This window comes from Emys orbicularis, chromosome 14 (assembly GCF_028017835.1).
Source record: "Emys orbicularis isolate rEmyOrb1 chromosome 14, rEmyOrb1.hap1, whole genome shotgun sequence".
In the NCBI taxonomy this organism is placed as follows: Eukaryota; Metazoa; Chordata; order Testudines; family Emydidae; genus Emys; species Emys orbicularis.
In genome coordinates this window covers 15,186,553-15,206,024 of record NC_088696.1, presented here as the reverse complement: position 1 = coordinate 15,206,024, position 19,472 = coordinate 15,186,553, and the positions used below count along the sequence as shown (strand labels likewise).

At 39.2% G+C, this 19,472-nt stretch overlaps 1 protein-coding gene across 1 annotated transcript in view; it reads left to right on the top strand.

Annotated features, from left to right (window-relative positions):
* The window catches only part of CDH8 (cadherin 8), a 178,100-nt gene that overhangs the window by 72,540 nt on the left and 86,088 nt on the right, over nucleotides 1-19,472 (top strand). The window contains exons 3-4 of the mRNA XM_065416681.1: nucleotides 712-831; nucleotides 18,316-18,483. Of these exons, the coding sequence (XP_065272753.1) occupies nucleotides 712-831; nucleotides 18,316-18,483 (288 nt within the window). The remainder of the gene's footprint in view (nucleotides 1-711; nucleotides 832-18,315; nucleotides 18,484-19,472) is intronic.

The following is a 19,472-nucleotide window of genomic DNA, read 5'->3' as shown; positions in this document are numbered from 1 at the left end:
ACTTGAGTTTGATTTGATGTGGCTTTCTACACAATCAGAAGCCAGAGTGTAGTCTGAGAAGGAAAATGAACAATTTCTTGTCATGTCTTTGTTTATTTTCTTTTCTGGACAGACCAGTGAAGGTACAATGGCAGCTGGGCAGTGGATCCCCTCAGTGATGGGGAGTCATTTCAGAGACGAGAGATAATGCCTTGACTCTGGCCACATCAAACCATTATTGTAGCTGGAAGCCAAAGAAAAAGAGAGAAAAATCCTTTATATTATTACTTTTCTATGCGGTCACTGTAAGTTGGCCAGGTTCTTTCAAATGTGCTTTTTCAAAACTTAAGTGCAACATATTATATTGTATTATTAACCTTGTATTTCGTATCCCTTTGATATGATTCTCTTTGCAAATGCTTGAAGTCTGCATAGATCTAACAGGTAACTTTAAAATGCATTCTATAAAGGAACCTTAAATAATACAGCTACTAAAAAGGTTTTTCTTTATCTAGAACACTAGGCTGGTGGCATATTTCTTCTCAAAGCATAATGTTTTGTCTGTGCTCTCTAAATAATGTTGTAAGTCATAACTGATTACTTTTTCACTTTACTAACATCTCTCCCCTCATGAATTTCTGTATAGATTTAAACAAATTGATTTTTTTCATAAAGAAACATACAAATCTCTGGCAAGAACTGAAATGTTAATTAAATATTCTTTTAAACTAGGTACCTTTGTTACTAAAGTAACGGCCACGGATGCAGATGATCCAGTTTATGGAAACAGCGCAAAGCTGGTTTACAGCATTTTGGAAGGACAGCCTTACTTCTCCATTGAACCACATACAGGTAGGTGACCCTGAATTAGGACTCTCCAGGTAACAATATACACAAGAAACAGCATTTCCTGAATATTTCACTCACTTCACTTAAACATGATGTTTAAGTAGGTGTCTGTCAACATTAGTCAGACTGTAATCCATGAGTATCTGATTCGTTGCCAATCCTGATGTGATGATGTAAAAAAAAAAGACCCTCTATTAGTGATGCTGACAATAATGCCAAGGCCAATACTGTAGAAGTTACTGAAGCAAAACTCCCATTACTGTATGACTAACAACTGGTTAGGGACTGTATGATTTGGCCTGGGGATTGTAATGAATATATTATATTTTTTAATAAAAGATTTTAGAATTTCTGGCTAAAGACTGTAGGGTTTGGCTTGGGCATTTTAATGAATATACTGTGTGCTTTCATTAAGAAATATTTGTATTCATGGATTGGATGGATCTGGGGAGAGAGAATATGTTTTATTTGCATGAATTTGAGATGGCTTTATTTCTCACCATTTGCAAAGCCATTAGTAAGTGTCTGATAATGTAGGTCATTTCAAAGAAGTGCTAATAAAGCCAACCACACATTGTTTATTCTGCTTATGCCACATTTAAAACAAAAAAGCTATTTAGAAATGTTTGAGAGAGATTTCTTCTGTTGTCTTTTTTCCAGTATTAATTTTTATATTTTTCATGTTAGTTACTGTAAGTCAGTTGTGCTGCCTCTGAAGGAGAAGAAAAGTATAACTAAAGTTACCCGAAAATAACTTTTGCCATTCATAAGTAAAGCAGCCATCTCATGCTTATGCAGATTAAATCTTTCATCAACACCAAAAAGATCTGGTCAGAAGAAATTATTAGATGATGCTCCTAAGTCAGTTAAAATGAGCCCGATTTTTACTTTGCTTGACACACCAATAAATTCCTCTTGGCTTCAGCTGAGTTGCACAAGGAAAACTATTGTTCATTGATTATAATAAAATTAACAGAGGCATCTGTGAGTCTATAATACTGTGTTATGCAGATAATATGACAGAGATCACTCTGAGAACATGTTTTCATGTGGTCTGAAGAAAAATAAAAAGCAACCATGGCTGTGGAAATGTCCTTTTGCAGTGTGGTTTATTAATACATTGCATGCCTTACGTGAATCTCAGATCTATGAAAATCTCTTCTGAATGCAGCACAATGAAATTATTGTGATTTCCTGTTGCCAGAGAGAAACACGTCCATTGAATGGCATAGGGCAGTCCCCTCTTCCCATGGAAGAACTTTCTCATCCTAGTTGAAATACCACTTAGGCCCTATATCGTGCATCAGCATACATGTAGGCAGAGGCCTGACCATGCAGAGTCCCTTTTGGGGCCTTAGAACATATTATTTGGTTTCTATAATACCTTTCAAACATAAGATATAAAAAATATTATATATAGTAATGACTAGTTAGATATATTGGTAGTGCAACAAATGTAGTATTCAGTGTGTTCTGTGCTTCAGACACCAGAATCTTTTAGGAAGAAAAATTGTTTAAAGTGGTCCAGGAGGTAATATCCATAGGCTAATAGAATAAAATGAAATAAAGGAAAATTTAGTTTGAATATCGGGGAGGGGGGAACCCATACCTCACAGTGAGATCTTTTATACTGTGAAATTATTACCAAAGTGAAGTAGTAGAATTCCCATTGCTGGAAATATTTGAAACAAGATCTGATAAAGCACTAGAAAATAAACTGTACAGAACAATATAGCTTTAGTCAGAGGATGCATTAGAAGACTTAATAGGGCTTTCTGATGACCAATTTCTTGGATTCTCCAAGGGGCAGCTCCTAATGCACATGTTTATAATTCCTTTAGCTGTTCTCAAGAGCTGTGCAAAACTAGCAGCTTTCACAGAAGAGCTGAAAAGTGTTTTGTTTGTCCAAGGTGAAGCTTTTTCATTTATTTCATTCAAATGTCCTTCATGGCAAAAATCCCAAACCTACAATTTTGTGAATTTGCCCTAGGTTTATTATTTTTATTTCAATTTTTTTTTTTTTTTACCAATATTGGCTTATTCTTTTTTTCTGGGAAAACTGCTTAATACAAGAAATCACAATTTATCTCCCAGGAAAGCAGGTATTTATTTTCATGAAAGCCAATAAAAACTCTTAGGATTTTTTGTGAACCTACAAATCATGAGTTTTCTCCTAGTGTTACATTTTCCCACCTCATTTCCACTCATCAACAGTGCTATCAGTAGCAGTTCAGTGAGCATAAAAAGGTGATAAATCAGTTCTCTAAGATGCATTAACTCATATAGAGTTCAGTTGTGACGGATCCTGAGTAAGTGGCAGCACATAGCTGTGCTGCCACAGAAGTAGTCCCAGGGACCACATTGTGACCCGCAGTCTGGGTCCAGGATTCCTGCTTACTCTGGGGGAGAAATAATCTGCCCCAGATTTAAGTTTGGCGCAGATTATATCCTCTTCATCACCAGGACATCTGATCTGGCTCACATGTTGTGGGGGAGGAGCCAAAACTCTACACTTTCCCTGCTCACTTCCTCCTCACCTGTGTGGGAAGGGGAGTGACCCCATGGATGCTGCTCTGTGACTCATGTTGCTATGTATAATATGGGCTGTCAGCACAGAGGAGTGAGAGGGTTCCTTTCTACTCCTGTGCACCAGTGCATAGCAGATCAGATAATCCTGTCTTTAAATTTTAAAACAAATTGCAGTGTCATGCTGGGGAGTTATTGGGGGTAGATCCTAGAGGAACCATGAGCCATACTGAATATTAAATCATAGAAATGACATCTGCATAACCCTGTTGTCTAGAATATAAAATGGCTAAACAAATACTCTTTGACAGAAAATTTATCTGGCACATCAAAAGTGAGTACTAGCCTTGTAGAAACTGCAGCCTTGCACTGTTACTGAATTAAATGGATTGTTCAGGTAGACTAGAGGTTTACAGTCAAGGTGCTTCCAAAGAGTTGCATTATTTTCAGACACTGATAAGGAAATATGCAGCAAGTTTTCCTGATAATCTGGCCATCTGGGAGTAATAGAAATGATAATGCCTGATACATACCAGGGACACTTTTATGGGTTGTTACATTCAGTCTTGGAAAGCCAATAGTCATAGATCAAATATAGTTACAATTTCCTAGCAGTTTGTGGCATTGTAAATGTCACCTTCTCGGGGTAGTGATGCATAAAACATGCAAATGACAGTATTCTCTGTGCATTTCTGGAGTTCAGCAACTTTACAATTTGAATAGTAAAGCTTAAAATAGTATTAACATTAGCAGGTGGAGTGGGGGGAGGATGCATATTAACAAAGACAAAATGTCTGGGTCTTCAGAGGAGCAAGCAGAATTAAAGTAGACATACTGGGCCCATTCTTATATGTGTCTAATCTTAGCAATGTGAGTGCCTCACAACTAATATTTTTTCCCTTGCTGAATAGGCTAGGACAATGTACTCCTAATACCCTAAGCGTGGGGATATTTGTGGTAGTTTAACTCCTGAGAGGTGTTCAGATGCAATGGTGATAGGCACTAATATAACAACGTAGAATAGTTAGACTAGGATCTTGTCAGAAACAGCTGTAAAAATGAAGGAAAACCTTCAGAAGGAGGCAATTTCAAGTAGCGTAGTTGATTTCTTTTTTTTCCCCTCTGTGGTTCCATTTTCACACATCCATATGAAGTGCAGGAGCTTTCCACATATAATACAGATATTTATGCACTCGTATTATTTCTACAATTCTGTGCCACAGACAAAAGCATTCCTGGATGAATGGATGCATATAAAAGTGTGAACTACTTAAAAATCCATATTTATATTTTCCGTCCCTCAGATGTTGCAGTACAATATTTTAGAGCTGGCCCACTATGTTCTGAGATGACTCTCTTTTGAAAAGTTTAGTCCAGATTCATCCCTCTGGTGATGCCAGCACCTAGTGCAGTGGTAGAATGAAGGTGGCTTGTGCCTCCTCTATTCAGGTTCAATTTCTGGCCCAGGCTAAATTAATGCCTCTGTTACAATGACCCCTATAGTTATTAGAAAAGCATAGAACTGATAGGACCTTCCCTAGCCACATCATCTCCTGCTTCCTTCTTCCTCTGGCCCAGCCCAGCCCCGGAATACCGCAGCAGAGATGGTTAAGCATGGGGAGACCTGGCTCTTCGCCTGGGGTACACTGTAGAGGCCTGCTGTGCCTGGGGTTATTCTTTGGGGAGCCTTAGGGCTGCCTTGCTTCCTCTTTGCACCTGCCTAGCTGCCATAAATGGGCTACAGGATCTTGTTGAGTCAGATCCTTAGTTAAGACTCTGACAGTGGTTTTCAGTTTGTTTGGCACACTTCTGTGTAGCGGCATGTACAGTCACAAGTATTGGTAGAGGACCCATGCTTAAAACAGTCATTTCCTATTACCTTTTATGAAAAATGCATATACATGTAGTATTTCTCAAGTTATGATTTTCAAACTCTGCTATATATGTTATAGTGCACATCCCAGAAAGTAATCCAGTAATTATCTTTCCATTAAATGTCATTGTCACAGTTTGAGGAGAATACTTTCTGGATATAATTCTCTCCACCTTCCACTTGCATGGTTTCTTCTACAGATGAGTTTTAACGGGGCTGTTAATTCATAAGTTAGAGAGGAAAAATAAAAATTTTAAAAAATGAAGATTTTGTATGATACCAAGTTATGACACCAAATTAGTGATGTTATTCTCACTGGACTAAATAACTGTAACTTCCGTAAATCATAACTATAGCATGTCAGACAGATATGGAGCTATGGCTTAATTTTTCCAATGTTCGGTATTAAGACAGGATTCTGATATTATTTATAAAGGTATGCAAATTGCATTTATTCTCAAATAACTCACACACTTACATTCATGCTGCAATTTTTTCCCCAAGAAGAAGCTCAAGAATAGTTCTCATTTTTCAGCTTTTCCTAGGATATTAAATCACAACAGTCAGTTTTACAATATGATTATCATAATGGAACATAATCTGAAGTGACACCGTGTTCTACAATATAGAGGTGTCAGAGAAAATACATTTTCAACTGTCTGACTTATTTACATTTCATATGAACTTACTAAAATTCTGTAACTCCTACACTGTCTTTGAAATAAAGTTTCATGAAGGCTGCAGTTTAACATATTGCTTTATTATACTAGAAGGCACAGTATATTATTCAAACGGAAACCCTGATTGTTTATAAAGCCGTAAATGTTTTACATTTTAAAAGAGGCTGCCTTGGAACTGCTCGCTGGGGCCCTGTCTACACTGAAAAATTAGATCAACCTAGGTATGTGGCTCAGAGCCATGAAAAATTTTGTGCCCTGAGTGCTGCAGTTGGGACGACCTAATCCCTGGGGTAGACATGGCTAGGTCAACGGAAGGATTTTTACTAACACTTGGAGAGATGGATTAACTACAGTGATGGAAAAGCCCCTTCTATCGATGTAGGAAATGTCTGTGCTATGGTACTACAAGCAGCACAGATTCAATAAAACTGAGATAAAAACATGCAAACCAGGAGATCTAGAGAGCTGAGGTCAATTGTCAGAGGAATATGGAGACTTTCACACCTAGGCCATTGACTTGAATTCAGCCCTGTTTGTTAGTGACTGAAGAGTTTCCATGACACAGACGTTTTGGACATCTGTAGGAAACAAATCCAAGTGAGAGTTGACAGATTTCATATCACACACATGACCTCCATGACTAACTCATGTTGGAAGTCTACAAAATAAAAGCTATATCCCGCCACTGTTACTTGTGTTGAGAAGTATCTTAGCCATTGACTGCTCCCATTAATTTCTGGTGAGCATAGCAAAGGCTGAATTGAAGCCACTGCCTACTGATTTGAATGGGAGCAATCACTGTGTGATGTGCTTCTCACCGTGAGTTTCTAGGTGGAATTCAAGGTGTCTGGTTTTAAGCTACAAAGGCCTAAATGGTTTGGGACTTGGTCTGACCTCTCTTCCAGGGCCATATTGCTGAAGTTGAGATACCTGATGGCTCTCAAGCTGGAACATACATGAGTAAATCAATCTAATGGTAGAAATTGCACCTGCAAACAGGCATATTTGAGTTTTGTATTTTAACTCTGATTATCTGATCTTCAGTCTTTATGTGCTCCCTCTCATTTCACAACCGTGCTTGGAACAGAGTACAAACAAAATATCATAAACAGGATAAAATACATTCCAAACATTTCCGGCACAATTGATTTCCTCTGTCTATTTTATTACCTAGTTTATTAATAAATGCTACATTCTATATAGCCTTAAGAAAAATGCCCTAGGAGTACTGCAAGCAGATATAAGGCTCTTCATTATAAAAAGGCTATCGGAAAAACTGGAGAAAGTTCATAGGTGGCCAACTAAGGTGAGAGTGATGAAAGAATATGATGTGATGAGAGATTGACTGGACTTAATTTGTATAAACTGATTCAAATGTGATTAAGGGAGGATATGAAATCATTGCACAAATATTAGACAGGTGTTAATAAGAGGGAGGGGAAGGGACTATTATTGTAATTATGTGTGGTAAAATGGAGAGGTAACAGCCTCAGACTAGAAAGAGAGATGGGAAAAATTGAGCTTTGATACAAGAAATGCAATTTGGAGCTGTGTAATGAACTGCCTAGGAAGGGAGATGAACCATTTTCTCTAGAGGCTTTCTAAATAGTTTAGAATTAAACCCTAGTGGGATTAGTACAGAGGGAGAAGCTGCTCTGTGTTCTTCTGGGCTTTGATTGAGCCATGGCTCTGTGGCTCACTTTACCAGCTAATGCTGCTGTGGGAGCCGCACTAGTTATTGCAGATTTAAGCTTTCATTTAAAATACTTTTTTTGTAACTTTCTAGCTCTTTTGATTGTGTATTGAATGAGACTGAATGTTGTGCTGTCTTAATAAGCATGCAGACAGAGTGAACCTGTGGTTTAAATTCTATTCTGTTAAATAGGTGTAACACCTGTTGAAAATAATAGGATTTGCACCTATGTAAATGAGAGTATATCTGGGTGAATAACTGATTTTTTGGGGTGGGGGTGGGGGTGCTTTGCCAGCAGTTCTGAAAAATTGAAAAGAAAAAAGGTTGAACTCAAACTGAATCCAAACACTTTTGGAATTTTCAGTTAATTGAATAAGTCAATTTTGGGTCAAATAAAACATTTTGTTCCACCCAAAACATTTGGTTTCCTAGCGTTTTTAAAGGGCTAGATTCACATACTAGCTAGAGAAGGGGGTTGTTTCCCATGTACAACTTTTAGCCCAGTGGTTAAGGCATTCATCTGGGATGTGGGAGATTCGAGTTCAATTCCATTTCTCTCTGGCCGAAAGACTATTCAAATATTATATACAAAGTAGAACAGCTTGAACAGGAGAGACTGAGGCCTTGTCTACACTACAAGGAAAAGTCGATCTAAGCTACGCAATTTGAGTTACGTGATTAGCATAACTGAAGTCAATGTAGCTTAGATCTATTTATCGCAGGGTTCACACTCTGCAATGTCGATGGGAGACACCCTCCCGTCGACTCCCCTTACTCTTCTCGATCCGGTAGAGTACAGGAGTTGACAGGAGAGCAATCTGCAGTTGGTTTAGTGGGTCTTCACTAGACCCACTAAATCTACTGCTGACTCATTGACTGCCATGCGTCGATCCCCCTGTAAGTTGTAGACAAGCCCTGAGAAAGACTTACCTCTAAATACCCTATTGCTCAGTGAATAGGGCTGTCACCTGGGACACCCAAGTTCAAATCCCTGCTCCACTTCAGGCAAAGCGGAGCATTGAACCTTGTTCTCCCATATGTGTCCCAAGTGAGTAGCCTAGCCACTGGGCTGGTTGTTAAAATGGAGGATCATCACCATCTTCTTCTCTGTTTTGTGAATGACACCTAAGTCCACTTGTGAATCTAGCGGGGGGGGGGGGGCGGAAATTGTCTGAGAGTATTTGGTGAATTCATGTCAAATTTGTGAACAGTTTCAGGTCAACCAAAACTGTTTTTTTGGCAAATAAACTATTCATCTGAAAAATTTCACCCAGCTCCAGCTGAAAGCAGAATTTGGCCCCTTAGTTCTAAAATAAGTGAAACTAACCCTCATTTATCAACAAGGGCTGTTAAAATCTGAACCCCAATGGTGACAATTTCAATGTTAGAGCTGTTGACAGACTTATAGCTGATAGTTTAGTAGATCCCTTAAGATTGTTAGCCACGCATAGATTATTGGCACAGCATAAGTGGGGTTGAGCCGAATACTACCTTTTTTCACCTCTCCTACCGACTATTGCTGGACTAGATCGCTCAAGAGGAATTTTCCAGTGTCGTTATCTTTGAATCTACACTGGTGTGGGGCAAGTCTGTCATGCCTCGAACAGAGACTCTTCCCAGCCCTCTCTTCTTGCTCTTCCTAGAGTTTGAATGGAAAATGTCAGGCCAGGTTCTGATCACAATTATATTGGTGTAACTGTGGAGTACCTCCATTTAAATCATCGGTGTGTCCAGTCAGAATCTGGTTCCTGTTTTAAAATCTAGGGAGCAATGATTCATTTTTGGCTTCACTAAATAGGATTATTTTTTGTTTGACAGTGCTAGAAGCAGTGCTGAAGATGCATTCAGAAGGCCACATTTTCAAAGCAAGTGTGCAGTTTTTCCTGTCACTGTATACTAAGCTCCCTCTATCCTTAGGAGATGCGTTAAGGCATTTATAAGGCTAACTGTCCTTAGTAGATCCTGTGAGTTGTCTTGGTGATGACCCAGTAGGGAGAGTCTTTTGCAGAGAGATTGCTTGTGCTGCAGCCCTGGGGCTAAATTCTGCAGTCCTTGTTTTCATTTGAGAGTCAAAAGGGTAATTCTTGTGAGTAAAAGCTGTAGGATCGGGCCCCTTGATAACAACAAGAGAAGAGTTGCTTTTTCATATTCATAAGGAAAAGATTTAACCACTGTGGAGGTTTGAAAATAATTACAATGATTTCTGGTTGGAAAAGAGGAATGAATTATGAACAGAGGAGTCTGGACTCTAAAGGGATGATTTCTGATTCTAGAATTTACCCAGTAGTAATAATATTGGTACTTCTAACACTGCAGATCAATACCTATATCACATCACAATGCTAGTGGATTATTTTAGACTGAGGTATCTTCTTGATATGAAGTATGAAGCATAGACTTTTGATATATCTGTCTGATTAATTTTTTACTTTGATAGAATTAATTATTTTTTGTCAAGGTATAGTCAAGGTCCAGACTCCAGAGAAACATTTTTCACACCGCAATAACAATAATGATGATGATAATAATAATAAGAGAATAAAAAGATGTCACAGTCAGTTCAAAAGCATCTGGTGCTCTGGATTTGGCCTGAAATCCACCTATTGACGACCCCTGTGTGGCAGGATGGACTAGATCCGGATTTCTCATGGCCCTGTGTCACCCTGCCCCAGAATAGAGCACTGAGAAGTCCTCCAGGCAGCCTAGAGTGGCTGCAGAGAAGGGGCTGCTGGAGCGACCAGTAAAGGGCCAGAAGGGCCAGATAAAAGGCAAGCATCAGAACAGAGCCTTCAGCTGCTGTGTGGAGCTCGATGAGGGAGTACCCAGTGCCAGGCTGGCTAGATGAACAGCAGGACTGCAGACAGGTCACTGCAGAGAGCTCACCAGACAGATCCAAGCCCAGGGAAGACTGCCAAAGACCGGGTTCCTGACTGGCTGGACGAGCAGCAGAACCAAGGAAAGGTCAGTGCAGGCAGGCTGAGTCCAGGGGACTGAGCGCAGAACCCGGCTAGACCAGACAAGGATACCGAGATGGGCCCTGCTGGTCTGGTTGCAGACTGAGCCCAGGGAGGGCTTCTGAAAAGGACAGCAGCTGAGGGTACTGAGACGGGCCCCAGCTGGGTGGTTGAAGAAGGCAGTGCCTCTATGAAGAAGACTAAGAGCTATGGCCCCATACCAGTACCATGATAAGAACTTGTGACTGTATATCCAGAAGGGAAGACAGCGTATGCGGCTTGGCCAGAGGGCTGAGTCACTGAAGACCCATCGAGAGAACCCCACTGGCTCAGCCAATCTCTATAGCAAGTGTAATTACTTCTATAATATATTCAAACATCTACATTAAAAGAACATCAAGGTTGCAAAGTCAAGCAGCGAAAAGTTCGGAAATACCTGAATATAAGGTTTCTTGTGCAACCTTATTCTGGCCCCCTTGCGTATATGCATTATGATACAAAGTTTTTAATTCCAAATAACCATAACGTTTAAGGCCAGAGGGACCACCAGATCATCTAGTCCAGGGGTCGGCAACGTTTGGCACGCGGCTCGCCAGGGTAAGCACCCTAGCGGGCCGGGCCAGTTTATTTACCTGCTGACGTGGCAGGTTCGGCCGATCGCGGTCCCCACTCGCCGCAGTTCGCCGTCCTGGGCCAATGGGGGCGGTGGGAAGCCGCGGCCAGCACATCCCTCACTTGCGCCGCTTCCTGGCCCGCCAGGGTGCTTACCCTGGCGAGCCGCATGCCAAACGTTGCCGACCCCTGATCTAGTCTGACCTTTTGCACATCAGAGGTTACTAATCCCATTCAGTTACACCTGTATTGATCCCAATTATCTGGATTAGACCGAAGTATTCAGACTTTAGGAGACTAAACCACTGTGTACCGCAGGCAGAGAATAGGAGGGACCGAGGCATACCAGTGCATGAGGTCTCTGCGATAGCAGCAAATTGATTTGGTGAGATGCACCCAGATGATCCTAGCAAATAACCTGCCTACTATTTTTTTCCACAGGATCCCTGCCTCATTCAGTGCATGGTATGGTCCTTCTTCCTGCAATATCAAGGGGAATTATAGTGAGACAGAGTACTATTAGAAATAAAATGAAATCCTAAGGATGCAGGGTTTACATATGTGATATGCAGTGCAAAATGTTCATCTTCATTTTGCACTCATAAAACCATCACATCTATTCTCACATTTTGTGTGTACCTTAGATGAAAAGAGCATTTCCCCCATAACTATGAAACCCAGATAGGGTCTACTAAAACATACCAGCTTCTATCTCAAAAGATTTTATTAAATGACAGAGAGATGCATATATGGCAGAAAACGTAGATGCTGTTAATTCATACACAATGGGAGACCTGCAAGGTCTATTTAAAAGGAAGCCTAGTACGTAAGCAGTCACAAAAAATATTCAAAATGTGGTAGATCTAGAAAAATAAAGTACAGCAGTTTCTAGGTTCTTATAGAGTTGCCAACACTTAAGGTCTTAAGAGATTTAAAATGTTTGTTTAGCAAGCAAGTAGAATTGTACCCTCTTTCATTTGAAGCTTAAACAAGCTCGTAACTCAATGCTACTATTTAATGAATATATATATATATACACACAGAGAGAGAGAATTAGAGTAAAATTAGCAGATCCTGATAAAGACAACATTGAAAGTTCCTTCTCTTGTTATAAACTAAAACAAACATACAACAAATATCCAAGAGAGCACTTAAAAGTAGGTAAATATCCAGGGAGGATAGTTTGATAGCTAAATGTTATTAAAATTATTGAAACCAATATGAAGTTTAGTCCTAATGGAATCTGAGGGAAAGTTTTGCACACATCTTAACAAGGCTATAATTTCTTTTGTGTTCAAGAAATGTAGAATCCCACTAGTTTGTATGAGCACTGAGACCTTGGCCCAGATCCCACAAGTGACTCCAAGAGGGCAGAGTCCCTGTGCTGCTTAGAGGTCTGTAGAAGTCTGTGGGGCTCCATGTAGGTACATGGCTCAGGATCTTGCAGGATCAGGCCTCAGGGCTCAATCAAACCTCCCTTACTGAAAATTTTGAAAGACTCCCATTGAGTTGGATCAGGTCCTAAATTACTACTACACATAGAAGTAAAAATCTGTGCCAAGATCTTAGCATTAGGATGGAGACAAAACAGACATAACTGTACATCCCTCAGAGACTGATCTTTAGAAAACTGAAAAATTCTGATATCCTACTTTCAACAGATATGGCAGAAATTTCTCCATTGGAATATGAGACACAGGAGATCACTTGGGAGGTGGTGTATTGGTGAGATAATGAACCATTCCAAGTTGGTTTTGTAAAGTGTTTGCTTGTGTTTTGCTACTTCTCCACATATGCACTGCTGTGTATTGTTTTATAGAACTATATTAACAGACATTTAAAAAAGAGAATAGAAAGAGTGGGAAAGGGAAAAAAAATGCTCAAGTACTTTTGTGCTGCTTGCTCCTCCTCCTCCTCCTCACTATCTGCAGCCTCTGATGCCTCAGTTCTTATTCCCTGATCTTTTCCAGTGTCAGACACTGTACGCTCTTCCAAACAGGTTTCTGAAAGTAGTCCACAGAGATGTATATTAACTGATTCAAGTCGTGAGGCAGATTGTGCAAATTGCTCAGTGAATGCATTTAGGGCCACTGTAAAAGAAAATCCCATCCTGCAGCTGTTTTATTTGCTATGGAGCAGTGTGACACCAATAGCTGTTTAGGGAAAGTAACATAGCCTAAACATTGTGATTCCTATACTGAGGACATTTTTCCGGGAGACTTTAAAGTGTGGTTTACCCCTTGATTTTATTTTTTTTATTTTTTTGCTTGTCAGCACATTTCCTTTCTTTTCTCTGTCTTTGAAGATAGATTCCATAGATAGGATATCTTTTTAGATATCTATTTATTGACTACAGTCTAAAAAAGCTCTCCTCTCAGAGCTAGACTCTCTGAAATATTCTCTAAAAGCTCATTGACACAGCCTTTACTATTCTTCTCCCTAGCTTTAAGCCACTCTCATAATTTTTTTCTACTCTCTGTTAGTTTATGTCTCTATCTGCCATAAATTCTTTACTCTGGGACTTAGTCCTTTCCCATTTTGGTTCTTCAGAACCCACATTTCAGGGCATATTGCAAAGATTATTTATTCAAGGTTTTTTCCTGAGTTGAGTTGGGATCGAGTAGGTTGAATGAACAGGCTCTTAATTGTGCTAAGGAGTGCATTAGCACTAATATTAGGTGAGCTTCAATTGCTTTCTAAGAGAAGTTTGCAAGTTTGAGTAATTCCTGTGACTAGAGCTTGAAGATCGATACAGTGTTTGAGGTGAAAGAATAAATAAGTTTCAGTGACAGTGCTGAAACCCTCTGTGTTCAACTCTTATCTTCACCTGTCTTAATCACATTACTTATTTAGCTGAGGATGCAGAAAAAGGGGGGAGGGGGGACTTTTGTGTTCATTAATCTGGTTGTTAGCAGATACTGACACTTCTGTTCTTTTGCTGGACAGCATATCATTGATATTGAGCATAGCAGTAGTGGTGGTGACAGTAAACCCTTGTAATTCAGACTTGTTTGATGTTACAGAACCTTCAGACCTGGTGATAGTAACAGAGGCAATTAACTTTTTCTTTTTACCTTTTTATTTTGTTTCAAATTGAGATTGAGCTTTGTCTGTGACTTGCAGCCCATGGCAAAAGGTTTATGAACTGAGACTTCATGTTGGGATATGTCTAAAATCATTGAAATGACATGGTTGTGTTGGTAACACAGCAAAATGAAATCTCATGCTTTAAAAATCAGAAACTTGGAACCTTTATTATGGTATAGAAAGTTTTTGGAGTATTTAAATCTCCACCCCACAACACCCCTTGTTGTCAATTTCACAAACACAGTGTTGTCAATTTCATGCAATCAGAAACAAATGGAAATAGGTGCCAGAAATCTGGATTAACTGTGTGAGTAAGAAGGAAAACAGTGTGAGTGAGAATTATCCCAAGAAAATTCAATAATCAATGTCTTTTTCATAGTGGGCCTGATCCAAAACTGATTGAAGTCAATGCAGAGGGTTGGCTTTAATGATCTTTGGATCAGGCCTAATATGAGAAAAAACTCATAATGGACCATATTTCTGATATCTTTACTCAAGATTAGTAGAATCTTACTTCATGAGTGGTCCCACTGATTTCAAGAGAGGTGTTTATGGCATAAAGTTCTATTAAGCATGAATAAAGGAATAGAATCTGGCCCTGTAACCAAATGTGTGTCAGTTGTAACTTACTGGCTGTTTTTGAGAGAGCTGCCATTGAGTTCAGTGGGAATTCCCCGTGCAGTAAAAGGCCCTGCTCTTTTCACCTGTGACATATTTAGTGTACTTTGTGTCTCTCAGAAATTATTTTCCATTTCCTTCAGTGGGTTTTCTGCTCCCTCTTTTCTTTCAAGCAGTGGACCACAATTGACCCTTATTCAGCACGTAGAATTCCAATGGATGTCAATAGGACTTTTTGCCTGAGTAACAAGGACAATTTATGTTCCCTGATGATAGGTTGCTGCTGGTTCTAGCAGTAAAAATAGCAGTTACAATATGAGTACATAGTGCTGCAGGGCTATTGTTCTAACACTTATGAGGAAAGATTCGATTTTATTAACCATTTCCTAATCCCACTTACTGCAGCTGGTTAGCATTGCCATCAGAGAGATGGATCTGAGTTGAAAAACAGAGATAAGAATTCAGATCCTGCCCTTTTGATTTGCAAGGTTTAGGAACTAGGGATGGATTTGATTCAGAACGTAGGGGCTGTCCAGAAATTACATAATACAGTTGTTGGTGATTTTCAAGACCCACACACCCCTTATAACACTGTAACACTAATACGAACATGCAGTATTAAGAACCCACCCACTCCCTAATGTGTTATATAATTTAGGACTGCCCCATGTCAACATAGGGCAAAATTCTGATTATATTATATTAAGAAAACCCACACTATTTTAGAATAATGGTCCACAACAGAATTGGGTGGGAAACAGTTTTACCATCTTGTCAGAGATTTTGAGATGTTTTCCCAAATCGTCACAAAAAGTCTAAATCTCAAATTTTCATGAACCAGGAATCCTGGGGGGAAAATAGATTGGGTCAATGGAAATGTTTTGTTTTGATAATTTCAAAATGTTTCATTTTTCATATTTGTAATCTTTTTAGTATAAATTAACTCAAATCTGAAACACAACTCATTTTAAAACATTTTTTGTTTCCAAAATATCAAAACATCCAATCTTGACAATTTTCAGGTTTTTTTTATTTTATTTTTGAATCAGGAGAGTCATCTAAACAGACCCTTTCCCTTGAACTATTTCAGTTTTGACTAAATATTTAGTTAGAAAATCACGATTAGCTCTTGACAACACTGTAGCTTATAATAGTACTACTGCAATGATCTATGTGATTACTGCAGGGTAGTGTATTCATTATTTATAAGAATGCCTCCTCTTCCCCCACCATTATGGTTTTGGTTTAGCCATATATTCAGCCATAACATTTAGCTCTGGGTTTGAATTCCAGCCACCACTGAAGTTCAAGGATAATTGAATTCAGAGTTCTGAATCAGGCCCCTCTCTAATTGGGATAGATATGGGGCAAAAATTCAGAGCTGGTATAAACAAATGCAATCCATTGACGTTGGCAGGGTTCATAGATTCCAAGGCCAGATCATCTAGTCTGACCTCCTGTATAACACAAGCCATAGAACTTCCCCCCAAAAAAACTTCTGGAGCAGATCTTTTAGTAAAACATCCAGTCTCGACTAGCTGCATACTTCTATTTCAAATTTGGTCCATAATATTTACTGTAAATATCTGGATACATATAATCCTGGAGCCTCAGCCTTCCTGCTCCCCTGCCAGAAAAGAGTATCTTTTTCCCCAGAGCTCATTCTTATTAATGGAAATCAGCCTTCATGTCAGAGCAGGAGGCTTTTGAAGGCTCCGGGATTGTACTATTCCCAATAGGTAAATCATCCAGTGATTTTGTTTTAAAGAAATCTTGATGATCAGATAACATAACCCAAGCAATTCTTAGATTAGCACATAATCAAAATAAATATTTTGTTAAAAGATAATGAAAACAGATGTGTGATCTGTCATGTGACTCTATTTTTATGCCATGTGTTATAATTGCAGCCCTTTTAAAACAAAAATGAATCCTGAGCTCTTACAGAGTTAGTGTAAGTGTTTCCACATAAGCAGTATCCTGCAGCTGAGAGCTCTGGAAATATGGGCCCTTAGAAAGAGACATTCTTTCCTATGCCTGATAAGAGCCCTAGAGCATCGTGGTTTAAAAAGACCACTGCACTGGTGGATTAGATTTCCCATGGCACTCTTACGCTTCACTTACTACTAAGATGATTCAGTAACTTGAACTCCTTGCTCTCTTTTCACAGACAGATGATTTCATTAAAAAGTATGATTCAAAACCAGGATTAATGGGGCAGGGAGGAACCTTCCCAGAGAAACTACTTTATAGTGTATTTTGATTTAACATTTATAGAGGCTCCCGTTATAGGGGTTCTTTTTGTTATGGTGGACATGGCTGAATTTGCTACTGCATATTTGGTGTTGTATTTCCCATTCTAAGTATAGTGAATGCTGTGAATATGGCAGTAATTTAAGGGTGGTGATGTGGCTAATTATTTTTTTTTAAATGATGCCTGTTCTATATGATTGTAAGTTGTGAATTTCAAGGCATAGCATGATATTGCAGCTGTTGTAAGCATGATCTTGGTCTTTAATTTTGTGTAGGTTTATTTTTTTCCCATTGCAGGTCCCAATACAGCAATGAGAATCATGTAGGCACCGTGATTTTAATGGGGCTTTATGGTGGGGTGAAGGACCGGGGGAGGAGTCTACCTGCATGGATCTCCTTGCAAGATAGGATTTTTAGTTTGGCCATTAACCATATTGTTTTCAGAGTTCCAAATCACACTTTTGAGAATCACAAAGCTGTTTCACTTCATCAAAACCCTCTTAGATATATGAACCCAATCTTGCCCTACACTTGCAATGGGAGCTCTGCCTGAGCAAGGACTACATGAATGACTGCTGGTTGGGGCCCTCTATTGGAGATCTTTCTCAAAGATAGTCTATAGCTCAAACAGAAGTTATGGGTTTGATGCAGGAATTACAGTGGGAGGTTCCATCACCTGTGCTGTGCATGAGGTCAGATTAAAAAATGGCCCTTTTGGCTTTGAAATCTATGAAATTGTTGGATTATGGAGTTCTGAAAAAAGCTCTGTTTGCACTATGTAACTTGCTCCTGTTTGTGAAGTTAACGGCAGAACTTCTATTGACCTCAATGGGGAAAGAATCTAAGTTTATGTCAGAAAGTAAGTTGTAGAAATGAAAATATATCAGAGGTTTGATTGATTTTGCTCTGCTGGTTTGTAATTTCATTGTATTTTTAATGAGATAAAAGGCAGAAGACCTCTCATACACTTTTCTGGACATCTGCAAGTTCTTTCCGCCCTAGTATCAACAAGTGCCAACTTCAACTGGGCAGATAAGAGTACACTTTTTATACTGATATTTGCCTAAATAGAAATGACATGAAAAAGTTTCTCTGTTCTTAACCATGTATTTTTCTTTTCTTTTCTTTATTGTAAATTGGGTATGAATCTAACCATCCTCATGATTCCCTCCCCCTTCTTTTCCCCCCCAGCTATAATTAAAACTGCCCTCCCTAACATGGACAGGGAAGCCAAAGAAGAATACTTTGTGGTCATCCAAGCAAAGGATATGGGTGGACATATGGGCGGACTGTCTGGAACCACAACAGTGACAATTACACTCACTGATGTTAATGACAACCCTCCCAAATTTGCACAGAGTAAGTGTGCATGTTTTCCTGATTGAGTATGTAGTGCACCTCTTTGTATTATAACATTATATTGCATTTGCTTACTGCAGAAATGTAGCAAGCGCTATATAAAGTAACCTGGATCACTGACTGATTAAGAGCTTTTGGAAAGAGAGTTGTGCCCATATACACTTCTACCGCGATATAACACGACCCGATATAACACAAATTCAGATATAATGTGGTAAAGCAATGCTCCGGGGGCGGGGCTGCGCACTCCGGCGGATCAAAGCAAGTTTGATATAACGCGGCAAGCGCTATATAAAGTAACCTGGATCACTGACTGATTAAGGGCTTTTGGAAAGAGAGTTGTGCCCATATACACTTCTACCGCGATATAACACGACCCGATATAACACAAATTCAGATATAATGTGGTAAAGCAATGCTCCGGGGGGGGCTGCGCACTCCGGCGGATCAAAGCAAGTTCGATATAACGCGGTTTCACCTATAACGCAGTTTCACCTATAACACGGTACGATTTTTTGGCTCCCGAGGACAGCGTTATATAGGGGTAGAGGTGTACATTGATGAGCAAACACACACACACATGCAGAAGGAGGAGGGGAAAATGTGTTTATTGTGTTGTTGTTTCTAAGGTACTAGTTACTTTTAAATGCATTCCTGCCTTATGTGAAGGTAGGTACAGTAATACTAGTTTTAAAAGACATACATAGTTGATAAAAGAAATAAAGGTTTGACTGAGTATGAAAGGAGAAAATATATTTTTTTAAATTATGAGTCTAGTTAATTGTTGACCTTTAATTCAAAATCCATATTTACTGCTATGGTTCCAATGCATGTCTTGCTGGGTTAGGTTAAAATGATTTGGCATCCTGCTGAGCTTCTCTGCAGTGCTTTTTAATCTGTTTCAAAGTTTAAAAAAAGGAACATAACTGGTTTGATTTTATTTGGAATAGTGTATTTTAATGTCATGATAGAATATATTCCTCTAATGT